Source organism: Crinia signifera, chromosome 4 (assembly GCF_055691185.1).
Source record: "Crinia signifera chromosome 4, ASM5569118v1, whole genome shotgun sequence".
NCBI classification, from domain to species: domain Eukaryota; kingdom Metazoa; phylum Chordata; class Amphibia; order Anura; family Myobatrachidae; genus Crinia; species Crinia signifera.
This window is the reverse complement of record NC_139220.1, coordinates 10,529,692-10,549,415: the sequence shown is the minus strand read 5'-3', so window position 1 is coordinate 10,549,415 and position 19,724 is coordinate 10,529,692. Positions and strand designations below refer to the sequence as shown.

The 19,724-nt window shown below is 49.4% G+C and overlaps 1 protein-coding gene across 2 annotated transcripts; it reads left to right on the top strand.

Annotated features, from left to right (window-relative positions):
* The first annotated feature begins 89 nt into the window (after positions 1–89).
* LOC146073680 (poly(U)-specific endoribonuclease-like) lies at positions 90–19,643 on the top strand. Of its 2 annotated transcripts, none has more exons than XM_083181051.1 (7): positions 90–233; positions 13,459–13,558; positions 14,559–14,670; positions 16,180–16,301; positions 16,387–16,499; positions 18,424–18,577; positions 18,872–19,643. In XM_083181051.1, exons 1-7 carry the CDS (start codon positions 223–225, stop codon positions 19,133–19,135), a joined length of 876 nt encoding a protein of 291 aa, XP_083037177.1. In that variant the 5' UTR covers positions 90–222; the 3' UTR covers positions 19,136–19,643. The 2 variants fall into 2 exon arrangements, with proteins under 2 accessions (XP_083037177.1, XP_083037178.1); XM_083181052.1 differs by lacking the exon at positions 90–233 and adding an exon at positions 4,225–4,371.
* The last annotated feature ends 81 nt before the right edge of the window (positions 19,644–19,724 follow it).

Here is a 19,724-nt window from a genome sequence, read left to right as displayed (position 1 = left end):
TTCTGTGGATACTTCCACCAGCCGGTCGGCGATTGGTCAATGAAACTTTCACACCTTGTGTGTGCGAGCTGTGATTGGCTGGGACAGCTGTCATGAGCAGATACACTGTAGCGGGGATGGGGACTTTTCTTTTAAAGTCGCAGCCGCAGGGCAGATTCCAGAGAGAGTCAGAGAGAACGGATCCGGGGATAGCAGCGCAGTGAGAGGACCGGGCAGAGCACCATGGCAGCCAGGTGAGGGCCGCCTCCTGCTATAGTGGGCATCAGCCTTTAGATTGTCAGCTCTTGGGACAAGCAGGGGGGTCCCAAGAGCTGTCAATCTAAAGGCTGGTGAAAAAGCCAGAACATTTACTGTAGGGTCCATATACCCCTGACATACCACTGAAATAACTTTTCTTCAATTCCCTAAATTATTATTATTATTATTATTATTGTTATTATTAATGTTGTTGTTGTTCAATGGCAGCAGTAAAGTAGCAGCAATGTGTCACTATGACTGCAGCGGGGCCCTGTGGCCTCTGTATAATGTACAGTATCTATCTATCTATCTATCTATCTATCTATCTATGACGGTCTGTATGTGCATAGCTCCAGGTGTGATCCTCGCTGGGGCACCTGATGTCTGGGGGATGCCAGCACCCCCTTCCACACCCTTACTGTTAGGGCATATATGTTGGAAGTGTGGCAGGACATGCTGGGATGTGTAGTTCCACAGCAGCTGGAAAGCCGCAGGTTGCAATTAGTGGGAAGTTGGGGTACCCAAGTCTCAGGTTAGCTGCCGGTTACCCCAGGATATGCCATGCTGATGGGGGATGGAGCCAGGGCTGACTGGGGGCCGGGGTGGTACAGATTCTCCTCTCGCCCTGATTTGCCACCAGCTGGATATCATCAGTTTCAGGTTTCGGTTCTGTGTTTCTATGTCCTGTAACTTGGTGCAGTATGTAGGAATTATCGGTGCAGTTATCAGAGTCTTGTTTAGATCTCTTCTTTATTTAGCTGGGTACACACTGGGCGATATATCGTTACCAATATCACGTGCGTATCTAGCAGTGTGTACGGTCAATGCCGATAGCGATGCGTGCATTTGCGAGTCATTAACTCCTGCTGCTCAATCTGACAATATCATCAGCGACTGCACATACGGGGCGGGTGACATCACTGACCAATATTGTGATTGATATCAGTCAGTGTGTATGCACTATATCGTTCTGGTGACTGCGAGAATCGCCCAGTGTGTACCCAGCATTACATACACAGCCCCTCGCTGAACAACCTACTGCAGTCCTAGGAACAGATCTCTGTCATAAGCCCCTACACACTGGGCGTCTATGAGCTGCTCCTGCATCATCTCTGGCCCGGCCGCTGAAAATCGCTGGGCTGAAATCACTCAGTGCAGTGTGAATGGACCTTTATAGTGAGGAACATCTGTATAAATACAACACAGCTGTTACATAGTAACAGAAGGAGGTAGTTCTGCAGTTTCCTCTAATCTTCTGCAGACTCTCCTGCCTGCTGTTACATCTCCTCTCCTGCAGACTCTCCCTCCTGCTGACTCTTCCACCTGCAGATCTGTCCCCCCCCTCTCCTGCTGACTCTCCCTCCTGCTGCATGTTCCCCCCTCTCCTGCCGACTCTCTCCTGAAGCTTAGTCCCCCTTCTCCTGCTGACTCTCCCTCCTGCTGCATGTTCCCCCTCTCCTGCTGGCTCTCCCTCCTGCCGCTTGTTCCCCCTCTCCTGCTGACTCTCCCTCCTGCAGATCCTCCCCCCCCTCTCCTGCCGACTCTCCCTCCTGCAGCTTGTTCCTCCTCTCCTTCTGACTCTCCCTCCTGCAGATCCTCCCCCCCTCTCCTGCCGACTCTCCATCCTGCAGCTTGTTCCCCCTCTCCTGCTGACTCTCCCTCCTGCCGCTTGTTCCCCCTCTCCTGCTGACTCTCCCTCCTGCCGCTTGTTCCCCCTATCCTGCTGACTCTCCCTCCTGCCGCTTGTTCCCCCTCTCCTGCTGACTCTCCCTCCTGCCGCTTGTTCCCCCTCTCCTGCTGACTCTCCCTCCTGCTGCATGTTCCCCCTCTACTGCTGACTCTCCCTCCTGCAGATTCCCCCCCCTCTCCTGCTGACTCTCCCTCCTGCAGCTTGTTCCCCCTCTCCTGCTGACTCTCCCTCCAGCTTGTTCCCCCTCTCCTGCTGACTCTCCCTCCTGCTGCATGTTCCCCCTCTCCTGCTGACTCTCCCTCCTGCCGCTTGTTCCCCCTCTCCTGCTGACTCTCCCTCCTGCTGCATGTTCCCCCTCTCCTGCTGACTCTCCCTCCTGCTGCATGTTCCCCCTCTCCTGCTGACTCTCCCTCCTGCTGCATGTTCCCCCTCTACTGCTGACTCTCCCTCCTGCAGACCCCCCTCTCCTGCTGACTCTCCCTCCTGCAGCTTGTTCCCCCTCTCCTGCTGACTCTCCTTCCTGCTGCATGTTCCCCCTCTCCTGCTGACTCTCCCTCCTGCCGCTTGTTCCCCCTCTCCTGCTGCATGTTCCCCCTCTACTGCTGACTCTCCCTCCTGCAGATCCCCCCCCTCTCCTGCTGACTCTCCCTCCTGCAGCTTGTTCCCCCTCTCCTGCTGACTCTCCCTCCTGCAGCTTGTTCCCCCTCTCCTGCTGACTCTCCCTCCTGCAGCTTGGTCCCCCTCTCCTGCTGACTCTCCCTCCTGCTGCTTGTTCCCCCTCTCCTGCTGACTCTCCCTCCTGCTGCTTGTTCCCCCTCTCCTGCTGACTCTCCCTCCTGCAGCTTGTTCCCCCTCTCCTGCTGACTCTCCCTCCTGCAGCTTGTTCCCCCTCTCCTGCTGACTCTCCCTCCTGCAGCTTGTTCCCCCTCTCCTGCTGACTCTCCCTCCTGCAGCTTGGTCCCCCTCTCCTGCTGACTCTCCCTCCTGCTGCTTGTTCCCCCTCTCCTGCTGACTCTCCCTCCTGCAGCTTGTTCCCCCTCTCCTGCTGACTCTCCCACCTGCAGATCTGTCCCCCCCTCTCCTGCTGACTCTCCCTCCTGCCGCTTGTTCCTCCTCTCCTTCTGACTCTCCCTCCTGCCGCTTGTTCCCCCTCTCCTGCCGACTCTCCCTTCTGCTGCTTGATCCCCCCTATCCTGCTGACTCTCCCTCCTGCAGCATGTTCCCCCCGCTCCTGCAGACTCTCCCTTCTGCTGCTTAATCCCCCTTTGCTGCAGACTCTCCCTCTTGCAGCTTGTTCCCCCTCTCCTGCAGACTCTCCCTCTTGCAGCTTGTTCCCCCTCTCCTGCAGACTCTCCCTCCTGCAGCTTGACCCCCCTCTCCTGCTGACTCTCCCTCCTGCAGCTTGACCCCCCCTCCTGCAGCTTGATCCCCCCCCTCTCCTGCAGACTCTCCCTCCTGCCACATGATTCCCCCTCTCCTGCAGACTCTCCCTCCTGCAGCTTGTTCCCCCTCTCCTGCAGACTCTCCCTCCTGCAGCTAGTTTCCCCCTCTCCTGCAGACTCTTCTATAACCCCTTTCTCCTGCAGACTCTCCCTCCCCTCAGGCACTCCTCTCCTGTTCTAAACTCTCCTCATGATCGACACCACAACCCATAGACAGATGTAAGATCAAAGGGTCTATTGTTTGGGATTTGTCTGTATGTCAGTGTAGCAAGGGCTGGAGTCTGTACATGTTCCAGGGGTCTGGCCCATAAAGACCCTTCCCAAACTGGATAAGTGAAGAAGTTGCTTTGTGCACGCTGCCATATCTTAGTAACTTGCTTGTGGAGCTGACAAACATCCCTATAAGTAGTTAATGCTACATCAGATTATTATCCTCCTTTATCTGCTTCACCATGTAGAGCGTCAGCTCTTCTCTCAGCCGACCAAGCCCGAGACTGTAGAATAGATTTATATCTTGTATATGGCCACACGTTATATACATTACGTTTAAATGCAGCTGCTCCTGGTTATATATCCTATGTGGTGTCTGCTGGAGGAGAGGGCGCTAAACCTTCCCGGACCAGCCGGATAGAATTACAGGAGTTTAGCTCAGACCAGGATCTGATTATAACAAGCTCCATAATGCGGCTGCAGAACCAGTTTGTGTTTGGTGAAAGCAAACACTGGGCTGACCCCGGATGTGGTTAAGTGGGTTTATCGTTCTGCCATCGGTGCCACCCTCCAGTTCCTGTCACATGACTGGTGCATGAAGCTGTGTGTGTGTCTTCGTGTGTGTCTGTGTGTGTGTTATGTTGGCATTCGCCATAGGAGCTGGTGGAGAGAAGGGCACCCATAAGGGGCATGACCAAGTCAAGAAGGATTATTACTGGTGTTTTAGAAGACTACATCTGCTGCCAAAGCCATACGGAGAACAGGACCATGCGGTGCCGCGTTGTGCACTAGGTAATGCATATTTATTCTGCCTCAGGTCATGCACTCTACACTCTAAGTGAGGTCACGCCCCCTCCTCTCTACACTCTAACTCAGGTTACGCCCCCTCCTCTCTACACTATAACTCAGGTTACACCCCTCCTCTCTACACTCTAACTCAGGATACGCCCCTCCTCTCTACACTATAACTCAGGTCACGCCCCCTCCTCTCTACACTATAACTCAGGTCACGCCCCCTCCTCTCTACACTATAACTCAGGTCACGCCCCCTCCTCTCTACACTATAACTCAGGTTACGCCCCCTCCTCTCTACACTATAACTCAGGTTACGCCCCCTCCTCTCTACACTCTAACTCAGGTCACGCCCCTCCTCTCTACACTCTAACTCAGGTCACATCCCCTCCTCTCTACACTCTAATTCAGGTTACGCCCCTCCTCTCTACACTCTAACTCAGGATACGCCCCTCCTCTCTACACTCTAACTCAGGTTACGCCCCCTCCTCTCTACACTCTAATTGAGGTCACATCCCTCCTCTCTACACTCTAACTCAGGTTACGCCCCCTCCTCTCTACACTATAACTCAGGTCACGCTCTCCTCTCTACACTCTAATTGAGGTCACGCCCCTCCTCTCTACACTCTAACTCAGGTTACGCCCCTCCTCTTTTCACTATAACTCAGGTCACGCCCCTCCTCTCTACACTCTAACTCAGGTCACGCCCCTCCTCTCTACACTCTAATGTAGGGTACACACCAGGACGACCACCGTCGTCCACGACCGATAGACGACCATGGAACGATTTCCCTTGGACTTCCCGGGAGCTCCCAGGCAGTCCCCAGCAAACGATTTGCAAAAATTGTGGTTTTTTGGCGGAACGATCCAGATCCGATCCCGATGCGCCCGCGATGGTCGTTAAGACGGTCGGATCGCTGGTTTTTGTTTTTTTGCAAGAACACATGCGACCATCGTCAGATTGGCCTTTGAAATTTGAATGAAGAGGCTGGACTAGCAGAGGGGGAGGACTAGCAGAGGGGGATAGGAATAGCAGCAGCCATTTTAAACCAGTGTATTTCTGCTTTGTTACTAGTGAGGCTTGGTTTATACCTGCTGAACGCTGGACATAGCTATTTACACATTACTTTGTTTTGCCTGCCATTACAAAGTGTCTTTTAACCCTGCACTATGGAGAATGCAGTGATGGGTAGTCACCAGCAACAGTACCTGCTCTATTATGCAGTGTTGAAGCTCAGACGTCAGAGAGCCCAGCGCAGGAGAGAAAGATCATGCTGGACAAAGCAGTGGCTACTTCAGCGTCAGACTCGTTCGCACATGCCACTGCTCAGGGACATCAGGGAAAATAACCCAGACGATTTTCGTAACTTCTTGAGGATGGATGATGCCACATTCCAGGAATTGCTGCGTCTGGTGACTCCCCACATCGAGAAGCAGGATACCAAGTATCGCATGGCTATCCCTGCTGAGGAACGGCTGGTGGTGACCCTGAGGTTTCTGGCGACAGGACGGTCTCTTGCTGACCTGAAGTTTGGATCCCTCATCTCCCCGCAAGCTTTGGGCCTCATCATCCCGGAGACCTGCAAAGCCATTGTGAAGGTGCTGCAGTACCAGTATTGCAAGGTAAGGATGAAATATACACTGTACACTTTATTGTGCAAACAAAATATTTTTATTTATAATTTAGGCCTAGGACAGAAACAGGTTTTTTAGGCCTTTCATAGGTAAAACATGTAAAATAGTAAATAGATTTATTGTGTCAACACAAATATATTATAATACCATATATAAAAGATATTGTACAAAAACACTATATATAAAGATTTAAGTATGTATGACCCAGTTTAAACTTTCCCAATAAGTATGGGCTACTGTGTGGCAGAGGATGTCTGCCGCAGAAAAGTAAAGGCTGCGGCCCACATGGCGCATGGCGCAGATGCAATGGTCCCGGCCCCATTGATGTGCGCCGTACGACATGTGAGCAGTGGCCATCACATACCTGCAGCTGAGACCATGTCTGCCGCACAGTACCCCATACTATTGGCAAAGACAAAAGGGCAATAAATGGAGTTTGCTATCCATATTGAGGAGAATCCTGTTCTCCCTCTGGTAATGCAGGTACAGGTAGCAGCATATAAAAATACAAAAAAACACACTGTGGCCCTTGTGTGGCAGAGGATGTCTGCTGCAGATATGTAAAGGCTGCGGCCCACATGGCGCAGATGCAATGGCCCCCGCCCCATTGATGTGCGCCGTACGACATGTGAGCAGTGGCCATCACATACCTGCAGCTGAGACCATGTCTTCCGCACAGTACCCCATACCATTGGTAAAGACAAAAGGTCAATAAATGGAGTTTGCTATCCAGATTGAGGAGAATCCTGTTCTCCCTCTGGTAAAGCAGGTACAGGTAGCAGCATATAAAAATACAAAAAAACACACTCTGGTAACTTCTGGAACAGGCACTTACAACAGTAGGGATAAGGTACTGTGTGGCAGAGGATGTCTGCTGCAGATATGTAAAGGCTGCGGCCCACATGGCGCAGATGCAATGGCCCCGGCCCCATTGATGTGCGCCATACACCATGTGAGCAGTGGCCATCACATACCTGCAGCTGAGTCCATGTCTTCCGCACAGTACCCCATACTATTGGCAAAGACAAAAGGGCAATAAATGGAGTTTGCTATCCAGATTGAGGAGAATCCTGTTCTCCCTCTGGTAATGCAGGTACAGGTAGCAGCATATAAAAAAACAAAAAAACACACTGTGGCCCTTGTGTGGCAGAGGATGTCTGCTGCAGATATGTAAAGGCTGCGGCCCACATGGCGCATGGCGCAGATGCAATGGTCCCGGCCCCATTGATGTGCGCCATACGCCATGTGAGCAGAGGCCATCACATACCTGCAGCTGAGACCATGTCGATGGTAAATGATAAAATAGCCTATTTTTTAAGACAGATCCTCAAAAACAGGAGACTCTGGATCTTCTATCAGTAAAGAACTGTAGAATTGACGGTACTGGGGGGGTTGAGAAGGCTGTGTAGGTGTTGACTGGGTATGTGTTGGAATTGTGCTCGACTGGCCTGCTACGGTGGCAGGCGGAGTAGGCACTGGTGATTCTAATGACAGTGGTGTGTCTGGTGCACTACCCATGCCAACTATTTTAGTGCCACTGTTGAGATACCCTAAACTGCCATTATACACCAACTCCATGCATAACTTTTCAAAAGTAAGTTGCTGGTCCGGAGCCATGTTGCGAACACACTCTGCCACATAAGTGAAGTAGTTGTCATGTTTGTCCGGGTTTCTTTGCAGGACTCGCTGTGCCCGCATCATAAATTCTTCATGTGCTGATGCTTCTCCTTTTTTTCCTTTGCCATGCATTTTTTTGGCACGGGGGAGTGGTGGAGTGGGTTCCAGGGTGGGTGGCGAGTGCGTGCCGGAGTAGGAACTTCGCTCGATGTGCATGCATTATCAGATAGAACAGATAGGTCTGGGGTTGCAGGTGGGTAGTCACCAAGCTGTAAAGAAATTGAACATGTTTACTAATCAATTCTATTTACTTCTAATTTCAGTTCCCTACCAGCGTGAATGAATGGAAAGTCATCGCAGAGGAGTTTGAACAGCGATGGAACTTTCCAAATTGCGGTGGAGCCATTGATGGCAAACATGTCCGCATAGCCCAGCCTATCAATAGTGGTTCATACTATTTTAATTACAAGGGCTATTTTAGCATTGTACTAATGGCTGTGGTTAATGCGAACTATGAGTTTATCTTCCTGGATGTAGGAAGGAATGGCCGTGCATCGGATGGTGGCACTTTCAAGGACACAAAGTTCTACGAAAGGCTCATAGCGAACACCCTTCACTTGCCGTCTGTCCAGGAAACTAAACAGAGGCTTAACTTTGTTTTTGTGGCTGACGAGGCTTTTGGCCTGCACGAGCATGTCATGAAGCCATATGCGCAAAGGGGCCTGAACCATGACAAAAGGATCTTTAACTACAGGCTATCCAGGGCACGGCGTGTTGTGGAAAATGCTTTTGGCATCCTGGCTAACCGGTTTCGCATTTTCCACACTGCCATTAACCTGAGGGTGGACAAAATTGACTGGGTTGTCACGGCGTGCTGTGTCCTGCACAATTTGCTCCGCATTAAAGCCACACAGCAAAGGGCTACAGGCACAGCACTCCAAGAAGACCAAGAACTGCCAGAGGAGGTAGTGCAGATATCCTCCTTGCAAACCCCAACAAAACACTACACAGGGAGTGCACGAGCCAAACAGGTGAGGGAAGAGTACATGGCCTACTTTAATGGGGAGGGGGCTGTGGATTGGCAGGAGGAATCAATTAGATAGCCAAAAAAATAGACTCACCGATGCAGACTGCGAATTCTCCTCCTCCTCCTGCTCGGTGACTTCTTGGTTTTCATGTTCGACCATCAGGACTACTCCTGTCCTCATCGACTCCTGGCTGAGGGTGAATGTCAACCGGTCATAGTACCAGAGCGATGTTTGATACATCTCGTCGACTCCAGCACCAGACTTCTTTGCAGCCTCCACCTTCTTGTGTTCCTTTAAGAACACCGTGCGCAGATTCTGGATGCGTTTCCTCACCCATTCAACATTGGCCTCTGGGTGAAATGGGAGACTGTAGCGAGACAAGTCCTCCAAGGCTTGGTTTCTTTTCATTTTGTTCGAATACTCCTTGGATTTTGTTTGCCACAGGCATTCATGTGAACGATATTTTTCAATAAACCCTTCCAAAAACTCTTGTTCCTTTGCGTTGGACATTGGGACTGTAAAAAGATAAAACCATTTTAGTTGTTACATAGTTATATCCATGTTTTGTTTCATATTTAAATTTTTATAGTTATATCCATGTTTTGTTTCATATTTAAATTTTTATAGTTATATCCATGTTATGTTTAATATTTAAATTTTTATAGTTATAGTTACCAGTTTACCTAGTTCTTATTATGTTTTAAGTATTTAAAATGTTAATAAACTTTTATGAAAACCACTATACATTTTATTGTGCAGATTGCCATTCACACACACAGGTGAATGGGGCCTAGCAGAGAGGAGTGCATGGAATACTGCAATGGTGGACAATGGTTATATGTATATATACACACATGGGGCCCACCCGAGCAAACAGTGACATGGTCGGGTGCACGGTTTCCAAAACAGTGCTCTATACACACTATATACATTGGTGGCAACAGTGGACATGCATAGGAGAGCATTGGGAGTGCAAACATACCAGGTTGTTGTTCTGGGAGATGAGACAAGAAGAAGAGTCCAACTGCTGCGCCAGCGCTGTTTGCTATGTGGAAAAACATGGCGCCGGGGGAGTGTTTAGGAAATGCCACTCAAATAGGCAGGATCAAACGACGGACGCACCGACGGACGGACGACGGAGGCGGCAAAAAACACTCACGATCTGCATACGATTGACGGTCGGTCGGCCTGGGATTGCCGGATCCTACCTGCAGCACGTAGGACCAAAGATGCGACCAAACGAGTGGCGTGTACGCGCATTGGATCGGAATCGGATCAAATAAATGGCAAAAACACACGATAGTACATACAATCTGCATACAACCGGTCGGAATTGGATCTAAATTGACAGAATCGGGCCCTTGTCGTCCTGGTGTGTACCCAGCATAACTCAGGTCACGCCCCTCCTCTCTACACACTAACTCATGTCACACCTTCATCTCTACACACTAACTCAGGTCACGCCCTCCTCTCTACACACTAACTCATGTCACACCTTCATCTCTACACACTAACTCATGTCACGCCCCTCCTCTCTACACACTAACTCATGTCACACCTTCATCTCTACACACTAACTCAGGTCACGCCCCTCCTCTCTACACACTAACTCATGTCACACCTTCATCTCTACACACTAACTCATGTCACGCCCCTCCTCTCTACACACTAACTCATGTCACACCTTCATCTCTACACACTAACTCATGTCACGCCCCTCCTCTCTACACACTAACTCATGTCACACCTTCATCTCTACACACTAACTCATGTCACGCCCCTCCTCTCTACACACTAACTCATGTCACACCTTCATCTCTACACACTAACTCAGGTCACGCCCCTCCTCTCTACACACTAACTCAGGTCACACCTTCATCTCTACACACTAACTCATGTCACACCTTCATCTCTACACACTAACTCATGTCACACCTTCATCTCTACACACTAACTCAGGTCACGCCCCTCCTCTCTACACACTAACTCATGTCACACCTTCATCTCTACACACTAACTCATGTCACGCCCCTCCTCTCTACACACTAACTCATGTCACACCTTCATCTCTACACACTAACTCAGGTCACGCCCCTCCTCTCTACACACTAACTCATGTCACACCTTCATCTCTACACACTAACTCATGTCACGCCCCTCCTCTCTACACACTAACTCATGTCACACCTTCATCTCTACACACTAACTCAGGTCACGCCCCTCCTCTCTACACACTAACTCAGGTCACACCTTCATCTCTACACACTAACTCATGTCACACCTTCATCTCTACACACTAACTCATGTCACACCTTCATCTCTACACACTAACTCATGTCACGCCCCTCCTCTCTACACACTAACTCATGTCACACCTTCATCTCTACACACTAACTCATGTCACACCTTCATCTCTACACACTAACTCATGTCACACCTTCATCTCTACACACTAACTCAGGTCACGCCCCTCCTCTCTACACACTAACTCATGTCACACCTTCATCTCTACACACTAACTCAGGTCACGCCCCTCCTCTCTACACACTAACTCATGTCACACCTTCATCTCTACACACTAACTCATGTCACGCCCCTCCTCTCTACACCATACTTGAGAGGAGACCTGACAGCAGCATGTCAGGGAGGCGGGGCGGGCAGACGTCATCGAGCCCCGCCCCCATGGCAGTCAAACAACGTAATTTTGCAAGTCCGCGAATTGGGGGAGGGGCTAAACTGACATGATATGACACGATTTGCGTCATTTTAGCCCCGCCCCTTGCTGCGGACCCGTAAAAAAACGGTAATTTTATGCAGCATTAAAGGGGGTGCGGGGGCTGCCTGGAAAATGCGGGAGGATTGCCCACTTTGCCGGGTGGGGGACCCAATTTTCGGGAGCCTCCCGGCAATTCCGGGAGGGTAGTCAAGCCTGCTCTACACTGTAACTCTAATGAGTAATGCATGCACCTGTGCACCTGCCGGGTGACCTGGAAACGTGAACTGTGTGGGGTCCTGTAGGACCGGAGTTATAGCGACAAAGCTCTGCGAAGTGCATGGTACAGAATGTGTTCATGTCATCAGGCGGAGCGAGCAGTCTTTATATGTCATACCCCCGTCCGCTCTCCTTTCCCCTGGTCCTCGCTGTCCCCTGTCAGGCAGGTCAGTAAGGTCTGGCAGCCCAGCAGTTTTCCACAATGGATTTTCCACCTGCAGGTCGGGTCAGCAGTTTGCTGCCAGCTGACGGCTCCTATTCTGTTACATGATGAAATCCCCAATTATCTCTCGCTCACTGTAATCTGGAGTCGAACACAGGGCCCAGCGTTCTGTCCCTATCTCCTCCGCCCCTCGCCCACCCTTTCCCAAGGTCTCCTGCACTCCTCATCCTTCACCCCCAGTTTATCTCCCTCGTGCGCCCTCTTTGCCGTAAGACCTGGTTCAGTCCTTGGCTGTATACTGTATATGACTGTGAGCGTCTGAACCTTGGGCCTAATTCAGTTTGGTTTGCAAAAACAAACTACTTTTTTAATATACAAAACCATGCTGCACTGCAGGTGGGGCAGATGTAACAGGTGCAGAGAGTGTTAGATTTGTGTGTGTGGGGGGGGGGGGGTGTTCAAACTGATATCTATATTGCAGTGTAAAAATTAAGCAGCCAGTATTTACTCTGCACAGAAACAAAATAACTCCCCCCAAATCTAACTCTCTGCACATGTTACATCTGCCCCATCTGCAGCGCAGCATGGGTTTGTCCATTAAAGTACGTTTGCTTTTGCAAACCATCCTGAATCACCCCCCTGGTGCGATGAGGACAGAGGCATGCTATGGGGGTTTTGTGCCTTACAGTATACAGTACTGTATATCTGTCCTGGTGGCTCTACACAAAGGAAGTGCGTGTTCTGACTAGAAATTATAGCAGCGATCGGCTTATCCTGCTGTACGGACCCTGCAGAGTAAGCAGCTTCCCGCTGTAATATACAGGTCACACAGAGGCCTCTGTCCCATCACCCTCTTCATTTGTCTGTCCGTTGAGCAGCTTTAGGCCTTATTCCAGCCGTTCTCCCTGTTGATATAAGGACATGGATGGAAAGCACGGAAGGCAGATGGAAAGATAAAACAGAGTAGTTAATAGAGGACAGGACAGGCCCATAAGTAATCTGTATGGGGGAGAGGATCTTGCTGTGGGCCCTGGGTATGGTTTAACACATTGGTTCTTAATCTCGGTCCCGAGGACCCCCAAAAATGCACATTTTCCAGGTCACCCGGCAGGTGCACAGGTGCACTCATTATTCACTGACACATTTTAGCAGATCACAGGTGGAGCTAATTAATTCACCTGCGATTCTGTGTGGAGACCTAAAAACATGCCCTGTTGGGGTTCCTTGACGGACACACGAGGAAACTGACCTGCCTGCTGTGATCCACCAAGCCACTCCCATTTCCAGACCAGGCCACACCCCTTTGCTGAAACTCAGAATTGTCTGCAGCTGTCAAATAAAAGTTTAATATTACTGATTAATTAATATAATTAGCGACCCAGACTGATGTCAGACGGGGGTGGGGCGGAGCGTCATGGGGTGGGGCGGGGGAGGAGACAGCAATTGGAGCTGAAGCGGTTTATACATTCTGTAAGCGCATATAAAATGCGTTAGAGCTTTGCGCCACTTTTGCGCTTACTGGTGGACAGTGGATGCCGCCGTATCCAATGTTTCCCTGTATTGCGGTCCATTTATATTTATACCAAGGACGGCGGGGACCTGTAAGCTCTCTGTCACAGCCCTGACCTCCATGTTCTGTTTTCTCCCCATAGGGATAATTTGAATCATGAACTTTCCAAACTCTTCAATCAGCTCTGGGACGCCGATGAGAACCGCATGGTCCCCGGCAAAGATTACCGCATCTCCGTCCAGGTACGATCGCTGCGTACGCCATCACGTGGGCTGACCGGGGACTCCCAAACATTAATCCCAGCGATTCACCCAAACACTGGGGGGTACATTTACTAAGATGGTAGTTGAGAGGTTGCCCATAGCAACCAATCTGATTCTAATATCTTCTAGTGCTAAATAAATAAAAAGTAGTAGGGCATCACGGATGGTGCAATGGTTTGTATATTCTCCCCGTGCTTGCGTGGGTTTCCTCTGTGTACTCCAGTTTCCAAAAATGTACTGGTCGATTAACGGTGGATTTATTGACTCCTGACAAAATGAACCCTAGAATGTCAGTGTGCGCGTGTAGATGTGGGAATATAGAATATAGATTGTAAGCTTCACAAATATTCTCTGTACAGCGCTGCGGAATATGGGCCTTATTTTGGTTGGCTCGCACCCCCGCGTGTTCGCACGGGGGAGCGATGTTTTCCAACTGCTCATGTCTATACGCTGGGTGTGAGTGGCCCCTGTGAGTGGCCCCTCTTCTCATGCAGGGAACACGCAAGTTTTGCATGTACCTTCCGAATCATTCGATGATCTGCGACCATCGTATGATTTGTCCCCTGCACCCAAGGCTGTGAATGGATGTTTATGCAAAACATCCATTCTCAGCTGTGCGGGGAACTGGTCAATCGAGGGGGGGCTGTGCGGCTGTGCGAGCGGCTTTTAATCCACACTCAACGCTGTGAATTTTGCAGCGTTGCATGTGGTCCAGAATAATGTCCTATATCTCCTCCTCATTGGTTTAATTGGGAATGAATGGGAGAAAAACTTAGAAGGGAACAAGTGACTTAGTCAAAGGTGCAAGAGGGCGTTTCCAGTCTGATCCATGTAATCTCCGGCGTAGCCGCAAAACTATCCGCTAGAAACCATGTGAGAATAGGGCACTGAAATTGGTGAATAAGATGGCACAGAAACCACTGTCTCTTGTAATCTGACCCCTGTATGTAACTCACTGATCCAAGTGCTCCCGTTTTAGGGAAAAGCCGGGTACGTTCCAGCCGGGAGCAATAAGGCCAGAGACAGCGCCCATTACCCTCTCTTCCAGTATGTTGATGAGGAGAAGCTGAAGAGTCGAAAAACATTTGCAGGTGAGACCTCCCCATTTACCATGTCCTAGTTATATGGAGATATTGGCCTAATCTGTGCAGTCAGTCACACTAATCCCGGAAGCGTTCAAGGCCACAACCAGATGATGTCTCCAGTATCTACCAGCACCCGATATCACCAGCACCATCCACCGGGATTACTGGCACAACTTGTGGTGGCTTCTTCAGGCCCACCCATGTGATAAAGACTGCCAAGGACAATCGGATTCTTGTATTTGGTGGCCATATCTGTGGCTGAGGATTGGAGTAAGATGGGACCACAGCTCAGGGTTTAGTTGAAGGTCCTCAGTTATTTAATTACACCATGCGATGCAGATGATTCCAAGAGTCTCTGAGACCAGAAGAGACCGGATCTAGATGTGTAGGAACTGGTGCGTTTCTTAGTTTATTGGCGGATCCTTGGAGAAACGTGTGGAAGAACTCCAACTGGTGTGATCAAACTCTGGACCTTTATTGTCTTGTCCAACAATGGTTCATACTCTGAGATCTCGGGAGTGTAGATTCTTCAGAAACTGGTCATCGGGAAACCTACCCTTATGATGGTGTCCCCCGTATATATGTTATAATCTTATCCATGACGGCTCACTGATGTCCCCTTAGATAGACTTGACATTTATTGCGTGAGGAGGTCCTTGTACACGTATTGTCTTTTTCCTATCGGACCATGCAATGTGCCCCCTTATTTGGTTGTAGACTAAGGGCAGTATTCAATGTAAATATTCACAGCGTGCAGCGCATCCTGTTTAGGATTCGCTGCACAGTCGCCACTGCCCGCCGTGTTCCGGAGCCTCGCCGCCCTCCCTATTCAACGTCGCAGGGGCTCGCTGACCCTGACGGCGACTGTGAACCCTTGCGGCGGATGCCGCAGGGAGCCTGAGGACGGCAACAGGCAGGGAGATGGAAGTCTCCCTGCCTGCTCCAGAACGTATGTGGGGGGCAGGTGGGCTCCCCAGGAGCCAGGTAGCACAGGCTGCCCCCCGGTAGAGCCAGCAGGGGACCACCAGGTATTCACTGCACCCGATCGTGCATATGTAATGATCGGGTGCAGTGAATATATGAATATCCAATGAGCGGCTCTCGGCTCCCGGCCCCCTGCTGGCAGCTCTGTGTAAAAAATATATATATATTTTTTTAAATTAAATATATATTCATGTTCTATAAGCACATGAATAAAAATAGCATGCCCCTTCACAGAATAAAATTCCTGATTTTTTTACACCAAATGTAAAACAACAACAACTTTATTTTAAAAGTTCACTTTCCACTTCACCATGAAAAGATGGCGATTTGCTACACGGCGACACACGGCGAAAATCACTTAGAAAGACGGTGAGAAGTGCACGTTGAATAGGGTGATTCACTTTCTGACCCACTTTCTGACCCAAAAAATCACCTTATAAAATAGCACACATTTGCAGTGAAACAGGGCGAACTATCCTCATTGAATACTGCCCTAAAGCGCTTCTCTCTCTATTCTACCTCCACCCACAGCCTTTATCTCCCTCCTGGACAATTACGAGATGTCCACCGGGGTGGCCGAAGTAGTGACGGCAGAGGAAGTGGCGGAGGTAAACCGTTTCCTGGATGCGATTCTAGAGACCAAAGTGATGAAGGTGAGCGGAGCCCTCTGTGTCTGTGGTCCTCCCTGATAACTCCCCGAGGAGACGACTACCCCAGGCTGTCCTTTTGGCATTTCAGATTGCACATGAATATTTGGTTAAGAAAAATATGGCAAAGCCGAACCTGAAAGACTTCAAATCCCAACTGTACAACATCTGGTTCCAGCTGTACAGCAGACAGCCCGGCGGCGGGTGAGCACATGCTGTAATACATTCTAAGACCATCTATATATAAAAGGCTAACTACTCCTCACCTCTAGGGATGCCAATCCCGGGGCATTTTTTCAATCCCGTGATTTGCCTCCCTAATAAAAAAAAAAAAACTGGCCCCTCCCCCAGATGACAATATAAATTTCTCCTAAAGCTGCCCCCCGCACTGTCACGGCGGCGAAGGTTGTGGTGACAGGGCAGCAGCAGGACGGCTATCTCCGGCGGGTGGGCGGAAGGCTGGGGTTGGCACATCGGGCGTCTGTCCGGCTTTGGGACAGTGTGCTGTGCTGACAGGCAGAGCAGCGGCCGGGCTGCGCAGCGTGACGTGATGTCAGGGTTCACGCTGCGCAGCCTGGGCGCCGCCATGCTTGTTAGCACAGCACTCAGTCCCTCCCAACTCCCGACAGCAGCACCGGGGGTAAGAAACAGTCAGCCGGGCAGCGTCTGAGCCATATTCTGGTGCTCAGTGCTGCCCGGCTTTAAACCAAAACTAATGGGGTTACTAATCCCGGAATCCCGGGATTGGAAGCTTCAATCCCGGGATTCAAATCCCGGCAATTTTAGGCCAAAATCCCGGGATCCCGCCGATCCCGGGATTGGCCTCCCTACTCACCTCTATGAGGTGAAGTACCGCCAGGGACCACTAGGGGCAAATTTTGCAGAGACACTGATCTGTTTTAGACTTTCTGGATATAGCGAGAGGGAGCTGTGAAGACAGATTTGAGATAGGAGCAAATTGCGGGTGGGGCTGGGGAGTTTTTGGGCTGAAAACTGTCACAGCTCAAAGTGAAAGTACATTGCAGAAGCCGTCATTTTAATGGGCTCTTAGCTAGTGTATAATACGGAGATGTTGCATCTTGTACGGCCTCTGTCTTCCTGCGGGTTACTATCTGCAGTGATAACGAGAGGAACAGATACCCACTTTTTATCTACCAGAAAACACTGCGGTGTGTCCACATACCCCTAACCTCAAATTGCGCAAATTAGCCCCACTTGGCATACCGCAGACTCCGTCTTTTGCCATGAAAGCACAACATTTTAATTTTATTAGCATGACCGGCAAAACTACAATGCGCGGTAACCGAGGGCACTGAGGCTGGCACTGTGCATCAATACTGTGTGCTTACCTGTGCAAAAAGGCGGAGGTCTGAGCCAGGCTGTGCCTCACGTATCGTTAGGATTCATCTGTGACAAATTCTAATCCTCAATTCCTAATACACTTTAGGTCACTCTGTTTGCAGCTACGATGTGAATAAGATGTTAGATTTAGGCTATCGTGCCATGCGTCGTCTGGTGCATAAATTACAGGTGCATAAGGTCACATGTACGTCGGCAATTACTGCCCCTGCTGATTTAACTTTTGCCTTTAGCTGCCTTATTAGGCAATGTATAATGGACAATACAGATAACCATAGCAGTCGTTAATCTTCACAGGTCATGTTAATCTAGATAAATACAGTTTAAAAGACATGTCCTCATATACTGGTAATGCAGTTGTGCCAAACAGCCATTGGCATGCCAGATCCAAGCATTGCGCCAAGCATCCTTCTCAGCTGAATTTGCATCAGCTTCAATGTGATGCAGTTCTCAAAATCAACCTCAAAATCACTGGACCTCGCGGATTCATTTGGAATGTGACACTTGTTCATATGCCACGGAGTTCCTGAATCTGAGGACGAAGTGCTACATTGTAGTGGCTGTTGTGTTTCGTACACAGACGCAGCCGCACACAAATATACAAGTGTTGCCTGAAAATTAATCAGCGCAATCTTCTGATGCTGTTTTGTCACACAATGTTTATTTGGCAGATTTCAGAATGGAACCCTGGGTGGTTACTATGTTTCATTTTAAATAAAGAAAATCACCCCCCAGAACAGAAGATATTTTATATTTGTATTGTTTGCAGAAATGACTCTTGCGGCTTTGAGCATGTGTTCGTAGGGGAGTCTAGGAGAGGACATGAGATCCTGGGGCTTCACAACTGGGTCCAGTTCTACCTACAAGAGAAGCGGAACAACATAGACTACAAGGGATTCGTAGGCCGTCAGTTGAGGAGCCGGGTAAGGTTTATTGTGATGGATCCATGTGTCCCCTGGATGCTAGCGTTTCATGCAGAGAGAGAGAGAGAGAGAGACAGAGTCCTATTTTCCTCAAGGGTGGTCAAACAAAACCATTCCAAAATGCTGTAAATAGTAGATGTAGGTTAAAGGCCTGAGAAAAGTGCCCATGGCAGGAGGAAATGTTTCATGAACCGATGGTGATGGTCCAGACATTTCAGGTTATTAACTGGTGGGTGGGCTGTTGTAGTGGATATAACAATACTAAAGTCACCAAAGGCTTTGTATCTCTTCCAGCCTGATGAAGATGACCAGGTGCTGAACCTGCAGTTCAGCTGGAAGGACATGGTGAAACCGGTGGGAAGCAGCTTCATTGGAGTCAGTCCGGAATTTGAGTTTGCCGTGTACACTGTTGTGTTCCTGAAGTCTCAAGAAAAAACGACTAAAGAGGTTGTGCGAGTGGAGGAGTACGAGCTTCAAATTCTTGTGAACCGTCATGGGCGCTATATTGGGACAGCCTACCCTATCCTTCTGAGTAGCAACAACCCAGACTTGTACTGAGTGCCTGCAGCTGGCCATATACTGCCCCCTAGTGCCTGCTCACAGGAGTGCCTGGATTTTTTTTATTGTAGCAACTATTGAGAGTGCCTATGCACAGTGAGGATGGAGATGTCCATTGTACAGACCGGGGAAATGTCTCTGGTGTCTGCTGTATGTTGGCTAGCATAACATTTATCTCCTAAACATAATGTGTAATTGTCTATAACAGGAGAAAACAGGCCAGTTTTTTTTTAGAGGGTACCGTAATGGGTCCCATCTAAAGTCCACTTGCAAAGATATTTGGCTTCAGGAAATAGTATTTAATATGCATTTTTTTTTTTACTCGCTTAAACAGATGCGTGTATGTATATACCTCTTATGGCCTTTACTTTGGTGACCACTGTGAAGTTACAGACCAAAAATTTTTACCATGTGCCTTTTAAGTTGAAATTGTTGATTGACTGCTACTAATACAGAAAGTAGCTCGGTTGGTAAGTGGGCGCATTAAAAATATTTTATCATCCTGTTGCATTGGTTGCATCTGGTGTATTGTTTGAGTGTGTGTTTTTTGTTTTGTTTTTTAATCTGTAAATTGTATTTGCCTACTTAC